At 46.2% G+C, this 27,915-nt stretch overlaps 1 protein-coding gene across 3 annotated transcripts in view; it reads right to left on the bottom strand.

The window, feature by feature from the left end:
• LOC139568470 (serine/threonine-protein kinase N1-like) overlaps window positions 1–27,915 on the bottom strand; it is a 57,547-nt gene that overhangs the window by 8,574 nt on the left and 21,058 nt on the right. Inside the window, exons 1-5 of one of the 3 annotated variants that reach the window (XM_071390303.1) lie at window positions 9,151–9,595; window positions 3,173–3,367; window positions 2,811–2,916; window positions 2,491–2,639; window positions 2,008–2,128 (exon numbers count right to left, since the gene is read on the bottom strand). In XM_071390303.1, coding sequence (XP_071246404.1) covers window positions 2,008–2,128; window positions 2,491–2,639; window positions 2,811–2,916; window positions 3,173–3,367; window positions 9,151–9,222 — 643 coding nt within the window. In that variant the 5' untranslated portion in view covers window positions 9,223–9,595. Of the gene's footprint in view, window positions 1–2,007; window positions 2,129–2,490; window positions 2,640–2,810; window positions 2,917–3,172; window positions 3,368–3,816; window positions 3,958–9,150; window positions 9,596–27,915 lie in introns of those variants that run through there. The other 2 variants (XM_071390304.1, XM_071390305.1) reach the window with 2 other exon arrangements.

Genomic DNA, 27,915 nt, shown 5'->3' with positions numbered 1-27,915 from the left:
CTCCAGGAGTACTGGGACACAAACTCAAGATGACACATCCTTTTATTCAGACTGCGGAATAACAGAGGGGTTGAGACATTTCATCAGTATGTGCTGGAATAATGCCGAGGACAAAACCTTTTTGGATGTCCTGTATTGGTTTAGAGTGCACACTGTGCTTATGTGAGAGGGAGGAGAGAGGGAGAGAGAAACAGAGAGAAAGAGGCAGAGAGAGAGAGAGAGAGAGAGAGAGAAGGGGGCGACAGAGATAGAGAGCGAATGAGAGCGTGAGAGGTGGGTGGGGAGAGAGAGAGGGGGAAGGAAGAGAGAGAAACCGAGAGAGCGAGAGGGTGGAAGGACAGAGGTAGAGAGTGAAGGAGAGAGTGACAGAGGTGGATGGGGTGAGAGAGAGGGGGAAGGAAGAGAGAGAGTCATGTAGAGAGGGACAGACAAGAGAGAAGTGGGTATGTGGTTGAATGAGAGAGAGAGAGAGAGAGAGAGAGAGAGAGAGAGAGAGAGAGAGAGAGAGAGAGAGAGAGAGAGAGAGAGAGAGAGAGAGAGAGAGAGAGAGAGAGAGAGAGAGAGAGAGAGAGAGAGAGAGAGAGAGAGAGAGAGAGAGAGAGAGAGAGAGAGAGAGAGAGAGAAGAGAAAGGTGGGTGGGTATGTGGTTGAATTCCTTTATCTCCTAATACGGTCCTCGGCTGGGTGCCAGAGACCCTTCTGACTGACCGTAAAGGGGGTGTGTGTGTGTGTGTGTGTGTGTGTGTGTGTGCGCGCACGCGTGCACATTTGTGTATATACAGAGGGAGTGTGTATTTACCTTCATGTGAGTATGTGTTTACCTTTAGGTGAGTGTGTGATGGGGGGTCTGTTTCTGCAAGTATGTGTGTGGAAGTCGTTGGCTAAGTAACCACTAAAGCCACTTAGGGTGAAAATCCCATCGTCAACACCACATTCACCCTGCTACATTTTAACAACGATCCCTCACATATGTCTACAATTGACAGCTAACGAAGTGCTTCTGACCAGCGATGAGGAAAAAACCTGGAAGACATATTCCATAGTGAATACACTATCCTCACTAGCCAGAGTTCCGTTGGTTACAGATGAGTACACCAGAAAACGCCCGCCCATAGGAATACATGATCCTTAAAATCCCTCCAAATAGCTTTCAGTTCCTCGCTCCTCCTTACTCCTTTCCCTCCATCTACCTCTCTTGACCTCCATCAATTCCTCTCTTCTCCAGATGACCCCATTAGCTGTTTCCTGAGGATGGAGAGCCCATAAAGGGCCATTCACGTGCCCTGCTGCCACTGAGATTCATCGATCGTCTGCTAACTCATAACGCACGATGAGTGTGTGTGTGTGTGTGTGTGTGTGTGTGTGTGTGTGTGTGTGTGTGTGTGTGTGTGTGTGTGTGTGTGTGTACTTTGCGAGTCAGTGTTTGTGCGCAAAAGCATTTGTATGCGTGTTCTCTCGAGTTTCTACTGAGCCCACAGCTTTGAGAGAGCGAGAGACAGACACACACGCGGGATGTCAATGAGTCTCGCTGCCCTCCTCAGTCCAGGAGAGAACCATCCAGACAGTCCCTGAGGCTGTAGAGTATTGATCTGCTTACTGTTTGCCTCGTCTCAGTCTGGACGGATTCGCGGCTAGTTGGCTACTCAGGGGGAGGTAGATGAATATACTGTACATGGGGAGAGGTCAGAGCTGGGCAGTATTGATGGCCTTTTGACTGAACTGCCATTTGACGGATTGAGCTAAAGTGAAATGTGCTGGCAACCTTCCAGCCTCACAGACAAAACCTGTACCTCCGAGACACAGTATATCTCCTCAGTCCAAAATAGACAGTTACATTTTGCAGGCAGACAGTTGGACGGTGGCAAAGTATTGACCTGCAAATCAGACAAATAAATGGACAGAGACACAGACAAACAGCGAGAGGGCCGCCCAGACAGATGGACACACAGAGAGGGCCGCCCAGACAGACGGACACACAGACAGGTAAGTAAGTATACACTGTCCTACCCTGTGTGTCCTCGGTGTGCTCAGTGGCCTGCACGTTCTTGCGGATCTGCATGCGGATGATGTCGATCTTGGTCTTGCTGTCCTGCAGCATCTGCTGGGCCGTCTGCAGCATCTTCTTGTCCTGATTGGAGGAGGAGGAGAAAGACACAGGAAGACCCGGGTCACATGTAGGGAAGTAGAAGATGTGATGAATCATCTCAAGTCTAAATTGCTTTATTTTCTTTTCTTTTCTCCACTGATGTGATATACATATGCAGGCCAAAGCTAAATCCTGGTATGAATCCACCATGTTGCTTTTCCCGGTTTCTGTGTTTTCAGATCGCTGTAGATTAAGGAGAAGCATGCATTTAAGCGGGGAGGACATAGAAAAAAGACCTGAGGTGACAGGAGACAAGGACAATCAGCAGATGGGGAAGGGAGGAAAGAGGTGCGGTAAGTACAGAGGGTATGAGTCAGCAGATGGTTGGTTAGAGAGGACAGTACCTTGGTGGATCCGTTGGCGTAGATTGGAATCATGTTCTCGGCTCCCTGTTTGACCTTGAGCTCGATGTTGAGCTGTCTCTCCAGGGCGGCAATGCGGTCCTGGCTTGCTGACGAGCGGCTCTCCGCCCCCGGGGACTGGGGTGGGTCATCTGGTGGGGTCAAAGGTCAGATACGTGTTGTCATCGCAAAACCAACGCAATACCTTGAGGTTTAATCTATCATGACAACCAAACATCTCCCTTTTCATACTTGCACGGCTATGACTACGCAAGGGCGACACATAAAACGCAAAGCATAAATGGAATCGTCTAAAAACATACCCTTATTGTCGTCTCCTCCTTTGACCATGATGTGAGCGTCCAGCTCCTGTAAGTGAGCATGCAGGTCTTCCAGCTTACGGTTGGAGCTGCGTAGCTGGGAATCCACCTAATGAATAACACACAACAACAGATGACATTTTACATAGCAACTTTCCAATGCTCGTAGCACTTTACATCAATGCTTGACAGTGAACGTGTAATGCCTCGTGTTGTGCTGTGTCACTATGTTAACTTATATGTAACGCCCTACGCTTTACTTGATAAGACCCAATAAACACAATAAAACAAAACAAAACTATTATAATACATTGTAAAAGGGGGGGACTTTTACTAAGAGTGTAAGGGGAGGAAACCTAGCCTACCTGGGAGGCATTCCTCTTATCGGTGGTGGCCCTGCGGAGGTTGTCAGCCCCTTCCTTGATCTTCAGCTCCTTCCTGATCTCCCTGCGGATCTTCTCCCTCTGCTCATCAAGACGCTGCTGCACCGTGGCGTCTGAGAAGTCCGAGCTCTGGTCCAGACCCAGCTGCTCTAAGACGGACAGCCCACCTGGGTCACTCTGGATGGGGGGAAGAGGGAGGGGAAGGATGAGGGGTGAAAAGGGGGAAGGGAGAGAGAGGAAAGGGGGCAACAGAAGACAGAAAGAGGGAGAGGAAGGAAGTGGGAAAGATAGGATAGAACAAATATTAGCATGTGTTTGTAGAAAACTCAAATGCAGGCTAAATACATATTTCAGGAGGATAGCTAGCTACAACGTTCAAGACTTCACATCTCGCCAGTCCACAGTCCCCCCTGAAATTGCCAATGTTCTGAGCTCTAAATCGGCGCTTGACTGTACAGTCAGAGACACAGTGGTTACCACAAGCTGCAATTCCCTCAGGGAGAAAGCCAGCCAGCAAACCAGCCAAACAATCAGGGAACCAGCGGGAGACTGAATGAATCACTGCTATAGGAAATCACAGCTCTGTCCCCCCCAAAACCGTAAACAATACAAAAACAACACATCACCTCCTGGCTGTCGTCGTCCTCAAACAGCCCATCGCCATGCCAACACATAGTCCCCCTTTCACCTTCAAATTACAACCGCCAGACCACAGCGACAGAAAACCTCTGACAACACCGCTGGCTAAAACCACACCAAAGCACATTGAGTTGGAGTAGAGAAACAGAAAGGAAAAGATAGTCAGGGTTGTAGAGGAGTGACGTTAGGGGGGGACAGGATATCCGTCCCACACCAGCTCAGGCCCTTCCTGTTTCCTGCCTGTGTCGCTCTGCTATCAGGGAGAGAAAGAGAGGGGGGTCGCGTTCCAAACATACTAAAATGCATCCTTCTGTCCTGTCTTTGAAGTAAATGACTAACCACGTTTCCATCCACTGCTTTTATGTGAGTAAAATCATAGCGTATAATTCTTTTTAAATAAACCCCGACAGCTGTGATGGAAACAGGAAGTTTTTAGGTATTTTTCTTAAAACTGCTTTGTTGGTTAAGGGCTTGTAAGTAAGCATTTCACTGTAAGGTCTATCTATACCTGTTGTATTCGGCGCATGTGACAAATACAATTTGATCATTCGATTTTTATTCGGTACACGAAAACTTAAGTGAAAAAGTAAATTGTGTGTGTACTACTTCATCACGCACTGATTAGTATCTGCAACAGGTCAGTTTGCTGGAAACACAACTGGTGGGAAAATATTTTCTTTATGCAGATTTTTAGAATATTCTCATAAAAATTTTTTTTCAATTGGATAGAAACCTAGCTACTAATAGACATGGCTGAGAGTGGGGAAAGCTGTGAACCCTTTGCTTTCACCAATCAAAACGTGTTACATCCGTGATTAGTGATTACCTCAAGGAAGGATGGAAGGACACACTTCAAAACTACTGGAACGGGGCCAGTCAAATAAGTATGGGAGGATGAGCCATTTTGACCTTTGACTTCCTCTGAGCTCATAACGTGCACAGGACTGAGTGCCGTGGCCACTAAAAGCTAACCGCTACACTTTAACAAGAGGGAGGAAAAACAGAGCAGAGTAGAGAGCATCCTTGCCCAGGCCGTCAGCTCACATTACAGGAAAGCAGGAGAAAGGGAGGTTAACGGTTAGCAAGCGCCTCATCCAGATCATATGACAGGAAGAGACCAATGATTAGCTAGCGCCTCATCCAACTGATATTACAGGAAGAGGCTAACGTCTAGCTAGCGCCAACATCCATCTGATATGATAGGAGTGGCTAACATAAAGTTAGCCTTTAGCACTCCCTGCCTGTGGTTCCTAGGGAACTCACTCTAGAACCCTGGGGCTAACGGCTAGCTAGTCCCAACATCCATCTGATATGATAAGAGAGGCTAATGCTAGCAGTTAGCGCAGCTCTAGGAGCATGGGGAGGTGCTCCAGGCCCAGACTGAGTGGGTGGGAGGCTTGCAAGGTCTTTAGGCCCGCCGCGACCTGAATTAAAGATTTGCTGCTGTGTCTGTAAAGCATGGAGGAGGAGAGCGAGGCGAGAAAACCTCTCGCTCTGCAGACTGGCTGGTGCACTCCCTGCACTGTACTGTTAGCCTGGTTAGCGATACACTGTACTGTAGTGTAGAAAGCAGTGGGTGTTGAGTTGACTGGGGTTTCAGCCTGACTGTGCTGCTTTGTTGTGTTCTACTTCTACCACATCATAGGCCTAGAGGACGCCTGAACTAAACCCATCTGTTTCTGCTTCAGGAGCTTGGTGTCGTCTTGTGTGCTGGCAAGGCAATGTTGTTGAACGCAGAAAGAGTCTGGTACACAGGATGTCTGAACTGTAGCTGTGCTGCCAGTCTGTTTCTGCTTTAGCAAGCTTGTTGTCGTCTAGCCACATCAGTGTGGCAACTGGCAAGGCAATGATATAACTAGTGTTGTTGAATGTAGAAAGAGTCCGGTACGCAGGTTAGCTGAGCTGGCCCTTCGCTCAGGAAGGCCAAGTTTGATTATTTGGTAAATATTTTCTTAACTTGCACTGTTAAGGGCTTGTAAGTAAGCATTTCACGGTAAGGTCTACACTTGTTCTATTCGGTGCATGCGACAAATAAAGTTTGATTTGATAGAGAGTGTGGGGGTTGAAGATAAACACAAAAGATAGTAACCCTGATAGAGGAAGTGTCAGTGTGTGAGGTTACTGTGGGTAAAAGTTGCCCTTCGCCACAGATCTAGGATCAGCTAGGTCCAAATCCTGGCCTTGACCATTAGCGGGGAAAACACAAAACTGACCTTAGATCAGTGTCTACGGGCAACTTCGTCCTACTCCAGTTACTGCACCAACAGAGCTCCAATGAAATGTCAAATGAATTAGACCTAAATCATCGTCAACACGGCAAGTTGTCCAGCTGCTCCTAGACCCTCTAGGACTTTCACACAACTGCACCAATGTGTAATACGTAGAGCCATCTGGTTGGAATCCCCAACGCAGTAAGTACCGATAAGCACATAGAGATAATGGCTGGCTAATTCAATAGATAGTGGTGCCATGAGCTATTCGCTAACAGAGGCTAATTGAATAAGACCAGCGGAGGAGAGAGAGAAGAGAGGGACCTGAAGAGAAGGAGAGAACGTGGTCAGATTGCAGTAGAATGTCATGAGCTCACGATGGAAAACAGTCCGTCGGAGTTTCCTGCTCCGAGATAACGATTTGAACAGAGATACTGTCAACACACATACTACTGGCACGAGATACTGTCGCCCACGCTCACACACACACACACACACACACACACACACACACACACACACACACACACACACACACACACACACACACACACACACACGCCAAAATCCCCTCCCTTGGCCTGACTTAAACTCTCCACATCACTGCAGGTCTCCGGAGTGTGTCGACACGCATGACCCATTGCCAGGGTATTGTTATTGTAGAGGGTGTGATCGGTGTACTGACTGGACTCGTACTTCACCCCGCCGTGTGTGTGTGTGTGTGTGTGTGTGTGTGTGTGTGTGTGTGTGTGTGTGTGTGTACCAGAGAACCCAGATACACCGCCGTGAACCATTGACACTCCCCTGCGACTCCATTCCATTGTGACGTAATGGAGCTCACAGGTCGTCCATCTTGGAAAGTCTTCTAGGGTCACCAGACACACACAAACTTGATCAAGGCGCCAAAGCAGAGGCACTGACAGAGTCTGTGTGTCCTGGTTGCCGGTCCCAAATAAAGAGCAGATACTTATTACACCTGTCTTTATGGTACACAGAGTCTCTCTGACAGGACTGTGTGTGTGTGTTACATCCAGAGGGAGTGTGTTCGGTGTCTTGATGAGGAAGACAGTACAGTCAGTACACAGTAAGAGCAGAAGGCCCCTCATGAGGTAAACAGACAGTTTCTCTCTCTGTGCTCCCACTTCTTGGCAATCTACACAGTGTATAAACACACACACACCATCTCCCACACACACTATGTATGGGGCCGTGGCTGGTGAACACACACACACACATACACAGGCACGTATACACAGAAATGTGTGCGCGTATGCAGGTACAATGGCTGCTTTTTGAAATAGGTTTTCTGTACTAACTTAGTAGGCCTAATCAACGTTCCCTCTCATCAAGTGCAACATGGTCACATCTCTCTGTTCGCCTACTTGCAACAGCAGGGAATAACCAGTTACCACATATAAAGTGGATGAGAAGGCAGACGGGGGAGATGTTGAGAGACAGGGAAAACAAGTAGAAAGAGCATGTCATCCCCAGGGCTTGGAGAGAGAGAGGGGGAGACAGAGGCAGGGTGCGAGAGCGAAAAAGAGAACGAGAGCGCACACCTGCAGCTTTACTGCCCATATGTCTCTCAGTGGCTCCAGCCCTGCAGTAATGAGAGAGAGAGAGAGAGAGAGCGAGAGAGAGCGAGAGCGAGAGAGAGCGAGAGAGAGCGAGAGAGAGAGAGAGAGAGAGAGAGAGAGAGAGAGAGAGAGATGAGAGAGAGAGAGAGAGAGAGAGAGAGAGAGAGAGAGAGAGAGAGAGAGAGAGAGAGAGAGAGAGAGAGAGAGAGAGAGAGAGAGAGAGAGAGAGAGAGAGAGAGAGAGAGAGAGAGAGAGAGAGAGAGAGAGAGAGAGAGAGAGAGAGAGAGAGAGAGAGAGAGAGAGAGAGAGAGAGATGAAGGGAGAGAGAGAAATAGAGAGAAATGCGGCCGGACTAGTAGAAACAGTGGGAGAGCGAGAGTAGGGAGATGAAAGACTCTAGGATAAGCAGGGGAGACCGAGGGAACACAGAATGCAAGAGAAAGAGAGGGAGCCAGGACGAGCAAGAGAGGGAGCATGGGGAGTGAAAGAGAGGGAGCCAGGACGAGCAAGAGAGGGAGCATGGGGAGTGAAAGAGAGAGGGAGCATGGGGAGTGAAAGAGAGAGGGAGCATGGGGAGAGAGAGAGAGAGAGAGAGAGAGAGAGAGAGAGAGAGAGAGAGAGAGAGAGAGAGAGAGAGAGAGAGAGAGAGAGAGAGAGAGAGAGAGAGAGAGAGAGAGAGAGAGAGAGAGAGAGAGAGAGAGAGAGATGAAGGGAGAGAGAGAAATAGAGAGAAATGCGGCCGGACTAGTAGAAACAGTGGGAGAGCGAGAGTAGAGAGATGAAAGACTCTAGGAAAAGCAGGGGAGACCGAGGGAACACAGAATGCAAGAGAAAGAGAGGGAGCCAGGACGAGCAAGAGAGGGAGCATGGGGAGTGAAAGAGAGGGAGCCAGGACGAGCAAGAGAGGGAGCATGGGGAGTGAAAGAGAGAGGGAGCATGGGGAGTGAAAGAGAGAGGGAGCATGGGGAGTGAAAGAGAGAGGGGAAGTGGAAAGCCAACACAAAGAGAAACAGCACGAGGGGGACCGGAAGAGAGGGAAGAGAAAGGCAGATGACGCACAGCTGGGCCCGTGTGACATGGAGAGAGAGACGAGGACAGAACGAGATGGACTGAGGACAAAGCAAATGAAACCAGGAGGACAAAGAGGAGAGGAGGCAGACCCAGACAAGAGGAGAAATATCCTAGTCATTCAGCTAGAGACAGAAAACAGAAAGCAATTTAAAAACATTATGAGAAGTGGATGTGGAGGGGAAGAATAGCAAGCAGACAATAAAGGAAGTAAACAGCTGCCTATAAGGCAAACTGACATAAACAAGAGAGACCCAGAAACTCAAAAATACAGCCACTTGTGAATTGAATGTACCAAGACACAAAATGAAACACACATATTGGACACACACACACACACACACACACACACACACACACACACACACACACACACACACACACATGGGAAAGAAGGCACAACCACCGACTGCAGCAACACACACTGACAGTACAGCACAGTAAATACACGCCCTTTGAACCCTACCGCTGTGTCAGGGTGGCCGCTGTCTTCCGACCGCTCCCCCGGGCTTTCCCCCATCGCCGCTTCGCTCGCCATCACCCTCCTTCTCTTGCTGCCTCCCTTCCTACCGCTCTCTCTGAAAGTCTCCCCCCTAGAGCACTGCTTTATCTCTCCCTGCTGAAATCCACCGCCAACTTCCCTCTTCAAAAGGGAAGAGAGAGAAAAGGGAAACTACAGGGGAACTAGAGAGGGAAAAGGCTGCCTGGTCAAGAGACGAGACTAGAACGCGAGGCGAGAGACAGACAGAAAGAAAAAAGAGACCGAGTGTGACGGAACTCTACCCTGCACGGCTTCCTGGTTTTAGAGCGAGAGAGAGAGAGCAGGAAAGAGAGCCAAAAAGCGAGAGGGAGAGAGAGCAAGAGTGTGTAATTGTAAACATTCATTTAGGCAGGGTCGGTCTAGAGACTGAACATCCGACAGAGAGGAGAGCAGTTCTATGTGCTCATTGTGTGTGACAGAAAATATGACCAGAGAGCATAATAACAGAGGTACTGAGAAAAAGAGGTAGGGGGAGGGAGAGGAAACAGACAAGAGAGTCTCTAGCGCCTCCCCCAGCTCAGATAAGGCCTGATGGATGAAGAGAAGGAGGGAGGGGGAAGTCTAGAAAAGGATCCTGGCACTTTCTCCTCCCATTGCTCCTCCTTCGATCTCTCCCTGGCTTCACCGTCGTGTTAAAATGCACATAGTTCAGCACGTCAGAGGAGAGCGATGTTCCGTTATGCAAACTTTTCCAACATTTTGTTAGGTTACAGCATTATTCGAAGAATTGATTAAAAATAATCATCCTCATCAATCTACACACAATACCCCATAACGACAAAGCAAAATCAGGTTTTTATTACAAATAAAAAACGGAAATACTTTATTCACATAAGTATTCAGACCCTTTGCTATGAGACTGGAAATTGAGCTCAGGTGTATCCTGTTTCCATTGATCATCCTTGAGATGTTCCTACAACTTGATTGGAGTCCACCTGTGGTAAATTCAATTGATTGGACATAATTTGGAAAGGCACACACCTGTCTAAATAAGGTCCCACAGCAGACAGTGCATGTCAGAGCAAAACCCAAGCCATGAGGTCAAAGGAATAGTCCATAGAGCTCCGAGACAGGATTGTGTCAAGTCCCAAATCTGGGGAAGGGTACCAACACATTTCTGCAGCATTTAAGGTCCTCAAAAACACAGTGGCTTCCATCATTCTTAAATGGAAGAAGTTTGGAACCACCAAGACTCTTCCTCGAGCTGGCCACCGGGCCAAACTGAGCAATAAGGGGAGAAGTGCCTTGGTCAGGGAGGTGACCAAGAACCTAATGGTCACTCTGACAGAGTTCTAGAGTTCCTCTGTGGAGATGGGAAAACCTTACAGAAGAACAACCATCTCTACAGCACTTCACCAATCAGGCCTTTATGTTAGAGTGGCCAGACGGAAGCCACTCCTCAGGAAAAGTCACCTAAAGGACTCTCCAACCATGAGAAACAAGATTCTCTGGACTGATGAAACCAAGATTGAACTCTTTGGTCTGAATGCCAAGCGTCACATCTGGAGGAAACCTGGCACCATCCCTACGGTGAAGCATGGCGGTGGCAGCATCACGCTGTGGGGATGTTTTTCAGCGGCAGGGACGGGGAGACTAGTCAGGATCGAGGGAAAGATGAACGGAGCAAAGTACAGAGAGATCCTTGATGAAAACCTGCTCCAGAGCACTCAGGACCTCAGACTGGGGCAAAGGTTCACCTTCCAACAGGACAACGACCCTTAGCACACAGCCAAGACAATGCAGGAGTGGCTTTGGGACAAGTCTCTGAATGTCTTTGAGTGGCCCAGCCAGAGACCGGATTTGAACCCGATTAAACATCTCTGGAGAGACCTGAAAATAGCTGTGCAAGCCAAGCTTGTAGCGTCATACCCAAGAAGACACAAGGCTGTAAAAGTACTGAGTAAAGGGTCTGAATACTGTAAATGTAAATGTGATATTTCAGTTTTACATTTTTAATACATTTGCACAAAAAAGTAATTATGGAGTATTGTGTGTAGATTGATGAGGAAAAACACAATAATCAATTTTAGAATAAGGCTGCAACGTAACAAAATGTGGAAAAAATCAAGGGGTCTGAATACTTTCCGAATGCACTATACATCCCAAATAGCACCCTATTCCCTTTATAGTGCACTACTTTTGACCAGTAGTGCAAAAGTAGTGCCCTATAGAGGTAATCAGGTGCCATTTGGGACGCATAATATGGGTGGAGCACTGACTCCTCACCTGGCTTATTGCTCTCGTGCAACATTAGATCACACTCAGTTGCTTCACATACACAACACTTAAGCCTATCAACACACAGATTTAGACTAACATAACACAGTATCAATCACAAGGGACTAAGTATAGGGGCTTTAACACTGGGTATTCTCACCGGGTTATGGCTAATGACAGTGTTGTCGGACCAAATTATGCAGCTGGTCCGCACTCAAAAAGGAGATTCAAGGTTTATTTTTAGTATTTATTTCATTCAGGGGTAAGTAGAGACGAAAACGTTTCTGCCTCAGCCTTTGTCAGCCGCACAGTCACAATCTTCAGGTAGGTTGTGACAACAAAACCTCAGCCAAGTGTTTGAGCTGCAGAATAGGACTACAGTGCGGTGTCACAGGAAGGCCCTAAAAATTGTCAGACTGTTCTCTCTGCTACCGCAAGGCAAGCGGTACCGGAGCGCCAAGTCTGGGACCAAAAGGCTCCTGAACAGCTTCTACCCCAAAGTCATAAGACTGCTTAACAGTTCATCAAATGGCTACCTGGACTATTTGCATTGAACCCCCCTTTTTGTTTGCACACTCACACATACCTACTAGGTACAACCCCAAACCCGCTGCTGTTTTCAACCAGGATCTCAGCGATCACTGCCTCAATGCTGTCAAACTCTCCCCAAAACACTTCTGCGAGCAGGCCTTTCTAATCGACCTGGCCCGGGTATCCTGGAAGGATATTGACCTCATCCCGTCAGTAGAGGATGCCTGGTTGTTCTTTAAAAGTAATTTCCTCACCATCTTATGGGGCCCCTTTCTAAAAAATGTAGAACTAAGAACAGATGTATCCCTTGGTTCACTCCTGACCTGACTGCCCTCAACCAGCACAAAAACATCCTGTGGCGTACTGCACTAGCATCGAATAGCATCGAATCCCCACGATATGCAACTTTTCAGGGAAGTCAGGAACCAATATACACAGTCAGTTAGGAAAGCAAAGGCTAGCTTTTTCAAACAGAAATGTGCATCCTGCAGCACACTGTAAAGTTCATGGAGAACAAGAGCACCTCCTCCCAGCTGCCCACTGCACTGAGGCTAGGAAACACTGTCACCACCGATAAATCTACGATAATCGAAAATTTAGAAAAGCATTTCTCTACAGCTGGCCATGCTTTCCACCTGGCTACCCCAACCCCGGCCAACAGCTCTGCACCCCTCGCAGCAACTGGCCCAAGGCCCCCCCCCCCCGCTTCTCCTTCACCCACATCCAGACAGCTGATGTTCTGATAGAGCTGCAAAATCTGGATCCCTACAAATCAGTTGGGCTAGACAATCTGGACCCTCTCTTCCTAAAATTATCCTCCGCCATTGTTGCAACCCCTATTACTAGTCTGTTCAACCTCTTTCGTTTCGTCACAGATTCCTAAAGATTGGAAAGCGGCCGCGGTCATCCCCCTCTTCAAAGGGGGAGACACTCTAGACCCAAACTGTTACAGACGTATATCCATCCTGCCCTGCCTTTCTAAAGTCTTCGAAAGCCAAGTGAACAAACAGATCACCGACCATTTCGAATCCCACCGTACCTTCTCCGCTATGCAATCCGGTTTCCGAGCTGGTCATGGGTGCACCTCAGCCACGCTCAAGGTCCTAAACGATATCATAACCGCCATCAATAAAAGACAATACTGTGCAGCCGTCTTCATTGACCTGGCCAAGGCTTTCGACTCTGTCAATTACCGTATTCTTATTCGGCAGACTCAACAGCCTTGGTTTCTCTAATGACTGTCTCGCCTGGTTCACTAACTACTTCTCAGATAGAGTTCAGTGTGTCAAATCGGAGGGCCTGTTGTCCGGGGGTGGGGGTGCCACAGGGTTCAATTCTCGGGCCGACTCTTTTCTCTGTATATATCAATGATGTCACTCTTGCTGCGGGTGATTCTTTGATCCACCTCTACGCAGACGACCCCATTCTGTATACATCTGGCCCTTCTTTGGACACTGTGTTAACAAACCTCCAAACGAGCTTCAATGCCATACAACACTCCTTCCGTGGCCTCCAACTGCTCTTAAATGCTAGTAAAATTAAATGCATGCTCTTCAACCGATCGCTACCCGCACCTGCCCGCCCGACTAGCATCACTACTCTGGACGGTTCTGACTTAGAATATGTGGACGACTATAAATACCTAGGTGTCTGGCTAGACTGTAAACTCTCCTTCCAGACTCATATTAAGGATCTCCAATCCAAAATTAAATCTAGAATCGGCTTCCTATTTAGCAACAAAGCCTCCTTCACTCATGCTGCCAAACATACCCTCGTAAAACTGACTATCCTACCGATCCTCGACTTCGGCGATGTCATTTACAAAATAGCCTCCAACACTCTACTCAGCAAATTGGATGCAGTCTATCACAGTGCCATCTGTTTTGTCACCAAAGCCCCATATACTACCCACCACTGCGACCTGTATGCTCTCGTTGGCTGGTCCTCACTACATATTCGTCGCCAAACCTACTGGCTCCAGGTCATCTATAAGTCTTTGCTAGGTAAAGCTCCGCCTTATCTCAGCTCACTGGTCACCATAGCAACACCCACCCATAGCACACGCTCCAGCAGGTATATTTCACTGGTCACCCCCAAAGCCAACACCTACTTTGGCCGCCTTTCCTTCCAGTTCTCTGCTGCCAATGACTGGAACGAATTTCAAAAATCGCTGAAGTTGGAGACTTATATCTCCCTCACTAACTTTAAGCATCAGCTCTCAGAGCAGCTTACCGATCGCTGCAGCTGTACACAGCCCATCTGTAAATAGCCCATCCAACCAACTACCTACCTCATCCCCATATTTGTTTTTTTCCTGGTCTTTTGCACACCAGTATTTCTACTTGCACATCCTCATCTGCACATCTATCACTCCAGTGTTAATTGCTAAATTCTAATTACTTTGCCACTATGGCCTATTTATTGCCTTACCTCCTTACTTCATTTGTACACACTGTATACAGATTTTTATATTGTGTTATTGACTGTACGTTTGTTTATCCCATGTGTAACATTGTGTTGTTGTTTTTGTCGCACTGCTTTGCTTTATCTTGGCCAGGTCGCAGTCGTAAATGAGAACTTGTTCACAACTGGCCTACCTGGTTAAATAAAGGTGAAATATATACAAATACTACAATGACACACACATACTCTCACACACACAAAACACACACACGCATGCATATTGACGCCACACACACACTCAGACACACTTCCACACTCGTTGCTGCTACTGTTTATTATCTATCCTGATTGCCTAGTCACTTTTACCCCTACCTACATATACATATTACCTCAATCACCTTAACTACCTGGTACACCTGCACATTGACTCGGTACCGGTACTCCTTGTATATAGCCTCGTTATTGTTATTGTTATTTTATTGTGTTACTGTTCCTTTTTTATAGTAGGAGGGAGGGAGAAAGGCCCGTGGAGAGGAGGAGCGGGGAGAGATGTTTTAAGGACAAACATTCCCACCTGGGATGTAAACAGAGCGAGGTCTGGTGGTGAAGTGGCTCATATCCATAAACAGTGAACCATCTGAATAACTCCTACTTTGGCATAAAGGGAGGAGAGAGAGACGGGAGAGGCACGGAGGGAGAGAAAGAGCAAGCAAGTGAAAGAGCAAGGGAGAGAGAGATGGACAGATGGAGAAAAACAAGCCCTAGAGTAGCCCACAGAGACTGAAGGCCTTGGCAGCAGATGCAACAGTATAACACACACACACACCGCCAGCTGAGCCCACGGCTGTCCAATCAGCAGGGGTGGGGGTCCCTCACCACACCAGCCTGTCCATCACTCACCGTCTCTATCCCATGCTGAGTCAGTGAGTGGGCTAGACACCTGTCAATCATCCCAAGGCCTGGAGTCAGTAGGCTAATACATCTGAGGGCGGGATTAGTTGAACTTGACACTTGTTTGACAAGTGGTGGAAGGTTTCCTGCTGTGAAGGCATGTTGGCGGTCTTGTTGAATTAACACTGTTCATGAAGAATAAGATACAGGCCTATGCCACAGTATGCTGCACAATGTGGTACATATGGCCTGGCCTCAGTTCTGTTCCAAGACAGGTCTTGTCATTTTAGTCCTTATGACAACGGATGGCACTGAGGTACTAACAGCTGATCCTAGACCAGCCGTTAGGGTTGAATCTCTCCCTGGAGGGCCCTTACATGCCATTACACCAACCACCGTGCTGTGTGTCCCACTACTAGACACCTGTGAAAGCTGCATTCACTCTACAGTGATGAGGTGTGAAACTAGTGTAGCCAACAGAGCAGTACCACAAGAGGATGCACAGGCCTTTCACACCCCAATGTGTGTGTGTGTGTGTGTGTGTGTGTGTGTGTGTGTGTGTGTGTGTGTGTGTGTGTGTGTGTGTGTGTGTGTGTGTGTGTGTGTGTGCCAAATGGACGTTGGCAGAAGTCCTGCATAAAGTAACTATTTTAAATACATTTTATATGCTTGCATGAATATCAAATACTTACACTGATAAACACAGACATGCAAGACCTAACCACAGACAAAGACAACCCAAAGGCACAATGACACAGATAGACACACAGTCTGTGTGTGTGTGTGTGCGCTCGTGTGTGTGTGCGTGCACAGTGTGCCGTTTGGGAGGCCTGACTTGAATGAAGATTTAATGGAGTGACTGACTATTAAATATGTCCTGTGTTCTGTCTGAGTCCGGGTCATGTTGACACACTGGGGGAGATCAGGAGACCCAATCCTCTACTACTTGTACTGCTCTACAACAGACAACCAATTAAGTTCAACAACACACTCCTGAGATTTCCTGGACAGGTAGACACAGCACGTGCAGACGTTGAGTCACAAATAATAAACTTTGTAGCATCAGAGAGAGGAGAATGGGGGGAGCAGCAGCCTCAAGGATACATTTTAGATAGGCTTAAACAGTCTTTCATCAAGACAGACAATATTAAAACATTGATTTCTATTGTGTGGCAAGTACACCCAACTGAACTGGGATGATCTCGATGGGTGAGTTCCATATTCACTCTAATCAAATCAAATTGTATTTGTCACTTGCGCCAAATACAACAGGTGTAGACCTTACCGTGAAATGCTTACTTACAAGCCCTTAACCAACAATGCAGTTCAAGAAAGAGTTAAGAAAATGTTTACTAAATAAACAAAAGTTTAAAAAATGATATTTGAATCATTAAAAAAGTAACAAGAAATGTACATAACAATAACGAGGCTATGTACAGAGGGTACCGGTACCGAGTCAATGTGCGTGTCACGCCCTGATCATAGAGAGCCCTCGGTTCTCTATGGTGTTTAGGTCAGAGCGTGACTGGGGGGGGTTATCTAGTTTATAGATTTCTAGGTTGGTGGTTTGTGTGGTTCCCAATTAGAGGCAGCTGGTAATCGTTGTCTCTAATTGGGGATCATATTTAAGTAGATATTTCTCCCACCTGCATTTGTGGGATATTATTTTGTGTTTGTGCATGTGCACCACGTAGTCACGTTTCGTTGGTCGTTTATTGATTTATTGTTTTTGCTTTAAGTTTCACTTTTGAAATAAATATGTGGAACTCAACCTCCACTGAGCCTTGGTCCCGTTCTTACGACAACCGTGACAGTGCGGGGGTACAGGTTAGTCGAGGACTCTATGCCAGAACTCTACATCTGTGGTTTGTCTCGACCGAACATTGACTTTATTATCGAGTAAACATACAGACTGAAACGTGGATGGCTCTCTCCCTCCCCCACATCCCTGCTTTCTCTCTCCCACTGTCAGTTATGAGTCTGGCCCACAAGGCCCTGAGGGAGCCACACAACACCCCTCTCTATGTCTCCTCTCAACCACAACAATACACATTGTAGAAGAATAACATATAGGGCCTAAATACAGAAGAATTACGACTTGTTATCACCGGCTGATGAAAATTACATAACGCAGGATGTTTCTGTTCCTACGATATTTCACCTCTACGAACAGACAATTCTCATAAGCATAATTAATATAGGCCTGTAGTGTATAATTATTCACTCGCTGTACCAGATAAATAAGTCAGTGTGTGAACCTGACCTGAACTAAATCTCCCTCTCTCTCTGCATATAATGTAGGCTATGCAGAGAGTATCGAGGTGAGGATGTGTAAGCACTAAGTAGGGGGGAGATGAATTATAGAGACTAGTTATGAATAAACCAGCGCGAGCTAGCTGCAGTGTTACTGCGTCTGCTCGTGGAACAGACTGGTATGAACTGTGCTCCTAATTGGAATGACAAGCCCAGAGTTAATCCTACAGCCTACGCTGAACTGAACAGAGTAATCCCCCACCCCCTCCTTCTTCCTCCTCTCTGAATCATGAGTCATACATAGAAACATCTGGAGGGGTGGATTCCTGGGATGCCTGTGTGGTGACGTCAGCAAGACCTGGGAGGGATCAAGGCTAGCCTAGCAGGCAACCACAACCACAGGATAACATCTATTGGGGATAAATGGCGCGAGTCCGTCATATCTATGCGTGCTAATGTAGATGAAACTGTACCGTGTGGTGACAGCAGCAGGACCTGGGAGGGATCAGGCTTAGCAGGCAATCACATCTACTAGGAGTTCTGATAGGCTCACTACACCCCTCTATATGGTTTGCTCTGCCGCCTGTGGATACTAGGCTACTGTACAGTCGTGGCCAAAAGTTTTGAGAATGACACAAATATTAATTTCCACAAAGTTTGCTGCTTCAGTGTCTTTAGATATTTTTGTCAGATGTTACTATGGAATACTGAAGTATAATTACAAGCATTTCATAAGTGTCAAAGGCTTTTATTGACAATTACATGAAGTTGATGCAAAGAGTCAATATTTGCAGTGTTGACCCTTCTTTTTCAAGACCTCTGCAATCCGCCCTGGCATGCTGTCAATTAACTTCTGGGCCACACCTTGACTGATGGCAGCCCATTCTTGCATAATCAATGCTTGGAGTTGGCCAGAGTTTGTGGGTTTTAGTTTGTCCACCCGCCTCTTGAGGATTGACCACAAGTTCTCAATGGGATTAAGGTCTGGGGAGTTTCCTGGCCATGGACTCAAAATATTTATGTTTTGTTCCCCGAGCCACTTAGTTATCACTTTTGCCTTATGGCAAGGTGCTCCATCACACTGGAAAAGGTATTGTTCGTCACCAAACTGTTCCTGGATGGTTGGGAGAAGTTGCTCTCGGAGGATGTGTTGGTACCATTCTTTATTCATGGCTGTGTTCTTAGGCAAAATTGGATGCTTTACTGTTGGCATGACACAGGACTGATGGTATTGCTCACCTTGTCTTATCCGGACAAGCTTTTTTCTGGATGCCCCAAACAATCGGAAAGGGAATTCATCAGAGAAAATGACTTTACGTGTTTCCTTGCAGGTAACCATGGCTGACAGAGGAAGAACAATGATTCCAATCAGCATGACAGAGTGATCTCCAGCCTTGTCCTCGTCAACACTTACACCTGTGTTAACGAGAGAATCACTGACATGATGTCAGCTTGTCCTTTTGTGGCAGGGCTGAAATGCGGTGGAAATGTTTTTGGGGGATTCAGTTCATTTGCATGGCAAAGACTCTTCATAACATTCTGGAGTATATGCAAATTGCCATCATACAAACTGAGGCAGCGGACTTTGTGAAAATTAATATTTGTGTCATTCTCAAAACTTTTGGCGACGACTGTACACTGGACAGGAGTAGGATGTACCGTCACAAAGGAGAAAGTTCAATACAGACTTCTGGAGGTCGGCTGCTTTCATCAAAATAACAGCGTTCAATATGGTCCACTTCTAAAGCGTTTTACTTTGATTTTCTACAGGTCGCGGTCTCCTGAGCCACAGTGTGTTGTTTTACTATCCTCCTCAGTCCTTTACTCCCTCGAGGCTGAGAGGAGGTGAAGAGAGGTTGGGAAGAGAAGCAGAGGTAGACGCCGCCCTTCTCCCCACGAGGCCTTCTATGTGACAGGCCAGGAGAACCTCTGAACAGACAGAGAGAGACAGAGAGATTGGGCCAGAGGAAAGAGAATGAGAAGAGTGTGTGCCAGGCCTTGTATGTATATATATATATATATATATATATATATATATATATATATATATATATATATAGAGAGAGAGAGAGAGAGAGAGAGAGAGAGAGAGAGAGAGAGAGAGAGAGAGAGAGAGAGAGAGAGAGAGAGAGAGAGAGAGAGAGAGAGAGAGAGAGAGAGAGAGAGAGAGAGAGAGAGAGAGAGAGAAAGTACTCGGTAGACGGAGAAAGAGAGCTGGTGAGGTGATACTGATAAACATGGCTCTGGAAAACCCCTGTAACTGAGAGGGCAGCTGAAGAAAAGGACGGTTGGGATGACACACAAGGAGATAAAGGGAGGACTATAGGAAGGACTGTACCGAAGCCGTCAGTACATCTGAGAGGACAGGGCTGTGGAAGGGCTGTGGAACATGGAGGATCCAGAGCAGTAACCCTACACCCTGGCCTGACAGCAGAGGCAGAGGCAGAGAGAGGGAGAGAGAGAGAGAGAGAGAGCGCGAGGGAGAGAGAGAGAGAGAATTTACTTTGGCAAGGAGCCCGGGGACAAAGGCAATGAGACAGAATGAGAGAGGGGGGGGGAAGGGAACGAGAGATGGGTAGAACGGTTATTAAACTTAATTCACCATGTGCAAGGGAGAGTGAGAGAGAGGTGGGAGAGGAGAGCGGGAATCAGACTAAATTCAGCATGTGTTAGCTAGACAGTGTGAGTGTGTGGGAGAGAGAGAGAGAGCCCGCTAGAGCGAGAGGAGGCGAGGGACGTGGGATTTAGAGTTAATGCAGCTTGTGTTGCTGGGTGGAGGAGAGTTCACTGCAAGTGAGGCAATACATCACCACCACCAACACCCAGCTGCTCAGTACTGGTTAGCTTTATCTTCCCCTAACACTACCACCCTTCCCCTAATTGGAGTAAACGAATGGTCAACAATACTTAGGCGTCCACTCCCAGCTCATACATACTACGCACATTTCACGGACAGTATATTTCACCTCAACCTCTCCCATCTATCTCTGAAGACCATCCAGTTGGGATTTCTAACTGCCATATACAGTGGGGAGAACAAGTATTTGATACACTGCCGATTTTGCAGGTTTTTCTACTTACAAAGCATGTAGAGGTCTGTAATTTTTATCATAGGTACACTTCAACTGTGAGAGACGGAATCTAAAACAAAAATCCAGAAAATCACATTGTATGATTTTTAAGTAATTAATTTGCATTTTATTGCATGACATAAGTATTTGATCACCTACCAACCAGTAAGAATTCCGGCTCTCACAGACCTGTTAGTTTTTCTTTAAGAAGCCCTCCTGTTCTCCACTCATTACCTGTATTAACTGCACCTGTTTGAACTCGTTACCTGTATAAAAGACACCTGTCCACACACTCAATCAAACAGACTCCAACCTCTCCACAATGGCCAAGACCAGAGAGCTGTGTAAGGACATCAGGGATAAAATTGTAGACCTGCACAAGGCTGGGATGGGCTACAGGACAATAGGCAAGCAGCTTGGTGAGAAGGCAACAACTGTTGGCGCAATTATTAGAAAATGGAAGAAGTTCAAGATGACGGTCAATCACCCTCGGTCTGGGGCTCCATGCATTGGGGCATCAATGATCATGAGGAAGGTGAGGGATCAGCCCAGAACTACACGGCAGGACCTGGTCAATGACCTGAAGAGAGCTGGGACCACAGTCTCAAAGAAAACCATTAGTAACACACTACGCCATCATGGATTAAAATCCTGCAGCGCACGCAAGGTCCCCCTGCTCAAGCGCATGTCCAGGCCCGTCTGAAGTTTGCCAATGACCATCTGGATGATCCAGAGGAGGAATGGGAGAAGGTCATGTGGTCTGATGAGACAAAAATAGAGCTTTTTGGTCTAAACTCCACTCGCCGTGTTTGGTGGAAGAAGAAGGATGAGTACAACCCCAAGAACACCATCCCAACCGTGAAACATGGAGGTGGAAACATCATTCTTTGGGGATGCTTTTCTGCAAAGGGGACAGGACGACTGCACCGTATTGAGGGGAGGATGGATGGGGCCATGTATCGCGAGATCTTGGCCAACAACCTCCTTCCCTCAGTAAGAGCATTGAAGATGGGTCGTGGCTGGGTCTTCCAGCATGACAATGACCCGAAACACACAGCCAGGGCAACTAAGGAGTGGCTCCGTAAAAGCATCTCAAGGTCCTGGAGTGGCCTAGCCAGTCTCCAGGCCTGAACCCAATAGAAAATCTTTGGAGGGAGCTGAAAGTCCGTATTGCCCAGCGACAGCCCCGAAACCTGAAGGATCTGGAGAAGGTCTGTATGGAGGAGTGGGCCAAAATCTCTGCTGCAGTGTGTGCAAACCCGGTCAAGAACTACAGGAAACGTATGATCTCTGTAATTGCAAACAAAGGTTTCTGTACCAAATATTAAGTTCTGCTTTTCTGATGTATCAAATACTTATGTCATGCAATAAAATGCAAATTAATTACTTAAAAATCATACAATGTGATTTTCTGGATTTTTGTTTTAGATTCCGTCTCTCACAGTTGAAGTGTACCTATGATAAAAATGACAGACCTCTACATGCTTTGTAAGTAGGAAAACCTGCAAAATCGGCAGTGTATCAAATAATTGTTCTCTCCACTGTATATATATATTTTTTTAGCTCAACAGGTACAACAGTCACGCCGTCTTAAATCTGAGACGTTCTCTCTAGAGTCAACGTGAGTCTCTCATCTGGCCAACAAGATGGCCGTGGTAATCCTGCCGTTAGCACCGCAGGCTACAATCCCACCCGGACACAGCAGTTGTCCTGTACAACACTGCACCAACTACAAGTCTGTCTTTGGTGTCTATTGTGGTCTACTACGTTCAGAACTCGCTCTCAGACACACACACACACACTTCCTTAGAACTCAGGGCCAGTGGTGGCGTGCCGATACACACAGCAGCAGAATAAGAGAGGATACACACACAAGTGTCTGAAGCTGGAGAAGCCAAGGAGAGTGGGATTAAGGGAAGGAGGGCGAGTGAGCAGTGGGCACTGGGCCGCGTGAGCCTTGGGTCTTCAGCTGGAGCGCTGTGAATGGACATGAATGGCCTCATTGTAGCCCGGTCTGTCCTCTGAGGGAGTGCCGTGTGTGTGTGTGTGTGTGTGTGTGTGTGTGTGTGTGTGTGTGTGTGTGTGTGTGTGTGTGTGTGTGTGTGTGTGTACATGCGTACTCCTGTAAGACCTCTTGAATGAAATGGTATTTGTATCGAGAATACTGTATGGGGTTGGACACACTAACCTCTCTTCCTCCACTTACGGGTCGCTGCGCCCCCACAGCACTCTGGGTAATGGTGTGTGTGTGTGTGCGAGAAAGACCTCTTAAAGTGGTACTGTAACTAGAATGACCCTCTCCAGTGTTTCTGCGTGGTCACAGCTGGACTACTGGGCTCAGGTCCATGTGTTGTTTTAAAGACTCCTCAATAACAGCTGGATCACAAGTAGAAAAGGCCTTGTGTGTTAGTGTGTGTGTGTGTGTGTGTGTACAGTAAGTGCATAATGTGTGTGAATCCTGGAGATTACCACACTAAGCTTTACCAGGGTGGCTCAGGGTTGATTCCCCTGGCAGAGTAGGCCTACACTGAACAGAGGGCACACACACCACTACCCAGGGTGCTGTGTGGCGCAGTGACCCAGCAGGGGAGGGAGAGAGAGGAGGTGGTTAGTTTCCAGCAGAGTGGCCGGCTGCAACACGGTGCTGCTGAACCGTTACTACCAGCCAAGTGAGAAGACCTACTGCCTGTCTGCCTGTGTAACGGCAGTCTAGCTCTTCCTCATCCTCAGAAGAGGAGAGGCGAGAAGGATCGGAGGACCAATGTACAGCGTGGTAAGTTTCCATGATTTAATAACAAGAAAACTAGACAAAATACAAAACAACAAACGTACTAACCGTCACAGTCCCGTGTGGCACAAACACTGACACAGGAAACAACCACCCACAAATCCCCAACACAAAACAAGCCACCTATATATGATTCTCAATCAGGGACAACAATTGACAGCTGCCTCTGATTGAGAACCATATTAGGCTGAACACAGAAACAGACAAACTAGACACACAACATAGAATGCCCACCCAGCTCACGTCCTGACCAACACTAAAACAAGCAACACACATAGGAACTATGGTCAGGACGTGACAGCCTGCCTGGGAGCCCACACTGTGCCAGAGGACAGCAGAGATCTCTCACAGGGGAGAATACAAGTGTGTGTGTGTGTGTTAGAGCTGGGCGATATGGACAAAAAGTCATATCGCGATAAATATAACTATTTTGCTCGACAACAACAAATACAACAATAAAAAAAATGGTTTAATGGACAGTTACTTTACATTAGAAGCAGGGCTCTAGACCTTTTTTTCCCCCAATGCCAAGTAAGACAACTGGGATGGTAGCCTATGATTTTAAAAAGTCAGCTATTTCATGTAAAATATCCAGGAAATGTATGATATATTTTGATGTGCAACCTGTCAAAATAGGATCCAGAATTCTCAGATTTCTTTTTGGCTCTTCAGAGAATTTTCCAACATCTTTGTACATATTAGCCTACAGGAGACTGGGGTAAGTTGAGCCATTTTTTACATTCAGCATCACTCTGTAAAGAGAAATATAGTATTGTTTCTAACAAAGATACCTACATATTAGAGCACAACCGATTTATCGGTTGACCGATATTGTCTGCCGATATTAGCCTTTTGCGGATGTTTTTGTATTGCCGTTTAATCCACTGAAAAGGATATGAGATGCAGATAAAATGAACACAAAAAAACTAGAAATACTTTTTTTTTTGCATTGCTATTAGTCCTGAAGACATGGCTCTAAGCCTATCTTTCCTTGTCGCGCTACAGCAAGACTGGACATCACCCAATACAACACCACCGGTCGGAGAGGAGTGTCAACTACTGTGAACTAAGGTGAGAGCTGAGTAGATAGAAGCTTGCCAGCTCAATAAAGTGCCAAAATGCGCATTAGCCATATACTGTTACGTGGAGTGTAACGTGAAAGCAAGCTAAGAACGTTCAACTCTGTGGTAATGTTAACGTTAAATCCCTTTAGCGAAGCCCTGGAAATCTGGTGTGATATATTTGCTCTTCGTGAAGAGTATTCCTCAAGCGCTGTCATTTAGAAAGACACACAAAAACATAGCAGGCTGCAAAGCAGCGCTTCGTAGCTACTTTTTGATGTGTGGGTTGTCATTTGCCAGGGACTCGTCCAAATTCACGTTTCGCTGCCCCCATCTAGCCAGCTAACTAGCTGTGTGGGAGTAGGGCTGTTGCGGTGACCGTACCGGCAGTCATGACCGTAGTAAAATTCCACGTGACCATTGACTCACAGTAATCGCCTCTTATGCACTCTGGACATGCTTTGGTAGTACCCAACTTGCTGAAGACCATCATTGCTCAAAGCACTGGTACTCGGGGCTATATTGTCCCTCTAACCACTCTGACTTTAATGCAACGCAATCCATAAATCAAATCAAAACACTTCTAATCAAAACAGTATCTATCATGTTTTTAAAAAGTCACCTCACTGTGGTGATCAATTTGAAGGAAGTAGTTCAACAGCAGGTTGAAACCGGAGTTGAACGGCGGGAACCAGGTTACTGAGATTTAACACCCAAAACCACTCCCTTTCCCAGGGATAGATAACTGCGAGAAAAAGGTCAATTATAATAAATTATTTATATGAACAGCATGGCGTGAAATTGAACGGTTAAATGATATGCGATGTCTAAATCGGGCTTCTCTACGGCCTCTGCATGATGAATGATCAACGCTCAGGGTGGGGACAGAGCCCGTCTCAGTATGGAGCGCAGTTCACAACGCATGTAGATCTGTCATCTCGTCATGGTAACTGTTTTCTCTTGTGACAGGTAGGCCTGCATTTGCTGCAGCATAGCCTATGCTACAGTAACATAAAGACTGAATGCGTGTCTAATTTACACATCTCCACCTGGCTTTCGAATATCGCTGCTTTAAATTCAGTGCACACGCGGGCACTCTTTCACAGTCTCTCTCTCTCTCCGTCAAGTCCATTCAAATTGCATCCAAAATAGATCATCCTGTTCTAGATTGATATATAGTCCTATATATAGATCTTGGAGTCCCACGCAGGAAAAGCTAGAAGCTTGCTGAACAATATTTCTTTTAGCTTTTCTTATATCAATAGACTATTCGAGGAGGGACGCGAGCTCTTGTTTGCTCATTGTTAAATACATCAGCCAATAGAACTCACGGGTAGTTTGAAAGGAGAGCGAACACGCGATGGCGGTAGGTTATAGCAGTTATTTTTTCAGACCCCTAACCATTCAATCTTCATGATGAGAAGTGAAAGCCTTCTGCATCTAATTCTAGTCCTGTATTATTCAAGGGAATCATTAGAATGATAAAGGACAACAAAGGTTATTTCATTTAACTGTTGAAAGCGAAGGAATGAAGCAACAATAGAGAGAGAAAGAGGTAGGCTAATAACATCAGGGAAAATATTATGAAAGGTATATGTGATTCAGCCTACTAATTATACAAATAGGCCCTATTATATTTCAAAATTAAAATCAAATTTGCTAGCCTACTTTAACGCATGTGCTGCACCAGAATAGCACGTTCTCTCCCTGCTTTATCATGGTTTGAACGATGTGCGTAATTCCTGTCCATATAATACGGTATAATACAATACAGTACAGTAATACAGTCCACACTCAAAAAGATTAGCCTACTGAACCTAGTTTCATGTATTTACCCAAGAGCTATGGGCTTTTATGTTTTTTATCTACAGCTATGGGCTTTTCTGTCGTGCATAATGTGCAGTAGACTATATCAATTATGTATTGGCTAACAGCACAATCAGTTGGGAATGGGTTCATTAAAATGTCTTTGTTTTTTTTACCTTTATTTAACTAGGCAAGTCAGTTAAGAACAAATTCTTATTTTCAATGACGGCCTAGGAACAGTGGGTTAACTGCCTTGTTCAGGGACAGAACGACAGATGTTTACCTTGTGAGCTCAGGGATTCGATCTTGCAACCTTTCGGTTACAAGTCCAACGCTCTAAACACTAGCCTACCTGCCGCCCCACTGTATGGCTCATCAGGCTCCGGTAGCTTCAGTCTTGAATAATCAAATCTAGACATAGGCCTATTTATATACTTTATAATGCTTTTGAATGACACTTCCAGTTTTGGCAGGAAATACCGGGTCCCCAGGAGAAAAGTGATTTATTCTCGGGATGGAACATTTGTAAAATAGAGGGAAAATATTCAACCGAGTTGAAACTGAGTGTAAGACATGGTCGTTGTAGTTGTTGTTTCAAGCCTAGCACAACGAAATGGACAGCGCTTTCTAAGGTGATGATTAATTCAAAACACCCATATTCATACATTAAAAGGTCAATTACTGTGAGACCTGCCTACTTTTGCATGACAATAGCCGGCTGACAAAATGTCATGACCGCCACAGCCCTATGTAAGAGTACTTGGTGCTACCCAGGATCCTTGGGACATCTCTACGCTTAATCCCTACCCTAGCCATAACACTTACCAAATCCGAACCTTAACCATAACCATTTACATTTCAACTTCACGAGAGTGCTGCGCCAGCGGCAAATTTTGTGATTGATGTTTTTCCTTTCAAGTGACAACTACCAGAATTCAGTGGCTACAGCCCTACAATCAATTATAACATAGCTAAATATCAATACACTGAAAATGTGTCTTATGCTGTTGTTTTCCAGCTGGCTAGCATGAGGCAGCTCATTCTTCAGGGTCTATGCAAAATATTTTGCTGGAATCAGTGCAGTTTATCCTCCTTTCACTAGAGTGACAGTTTTTCCATGAAAAAATCTTGTCTTTCCGATGTTCCTAAATTATATGCAGGTGCTTACATTAAATGTTCTTTCCTCAAATTTAAGAAATTCACTTTGAGTATCTTTGTAGGGCTGTTTTAACTTCACTAGGGTAGGGGGCAGCATTCGGAAATTTGGATGAAAAGCGTGCCCAAATTAAACTGCCTGCTACGCAGGCCCAGAAGATAGGATATGCATATAATTAGTACATTTGGATAGAAAACACTCTAAAGTTTCCAGAACTGTTAAAATAATGTCTGTGAGTATAACAGAACTGATATGGCAGGCGAAAACCCAAGGACAATCCAACCAGGAAGTACTATTATTTTGAAAGACTTAGGACCCAGTTCACGAGCTCCGCGTCTTCCTCTACATGTAGCCAGTCTTTAGGCATTGTTTCAGGCTTTTACTCTGAAAAATGAGGGAGATACAGCACTTTCAATCAGTGGCCAGTGTAAATTTCCCTTCATCAGCCATGCGCCCTGATCGGGAACACGCCTTTCTTGTTTCTCCTTTCCTATTGACGAAGCTTTTATCCGG

This window comes from Salvelinus alpinus, chromosome 2 (genome assembly GCF_045679555.1).
Source record: "Salvelinus alpinus chromosome 2, SLU_Salpinus.1, whole genome shotgun sequence".
NCBI lineage: Eukaryota > Metazoa > Chordata > Actinopteri > Salmoniformes > Salmonidae > Salvelinus > Salvelinus alpinus.
The sequence above is the reverse complement of the archived record's forward strand: the minus strand, read 5'-3'. Positions and strand labels throughout refer to the sequence as shown.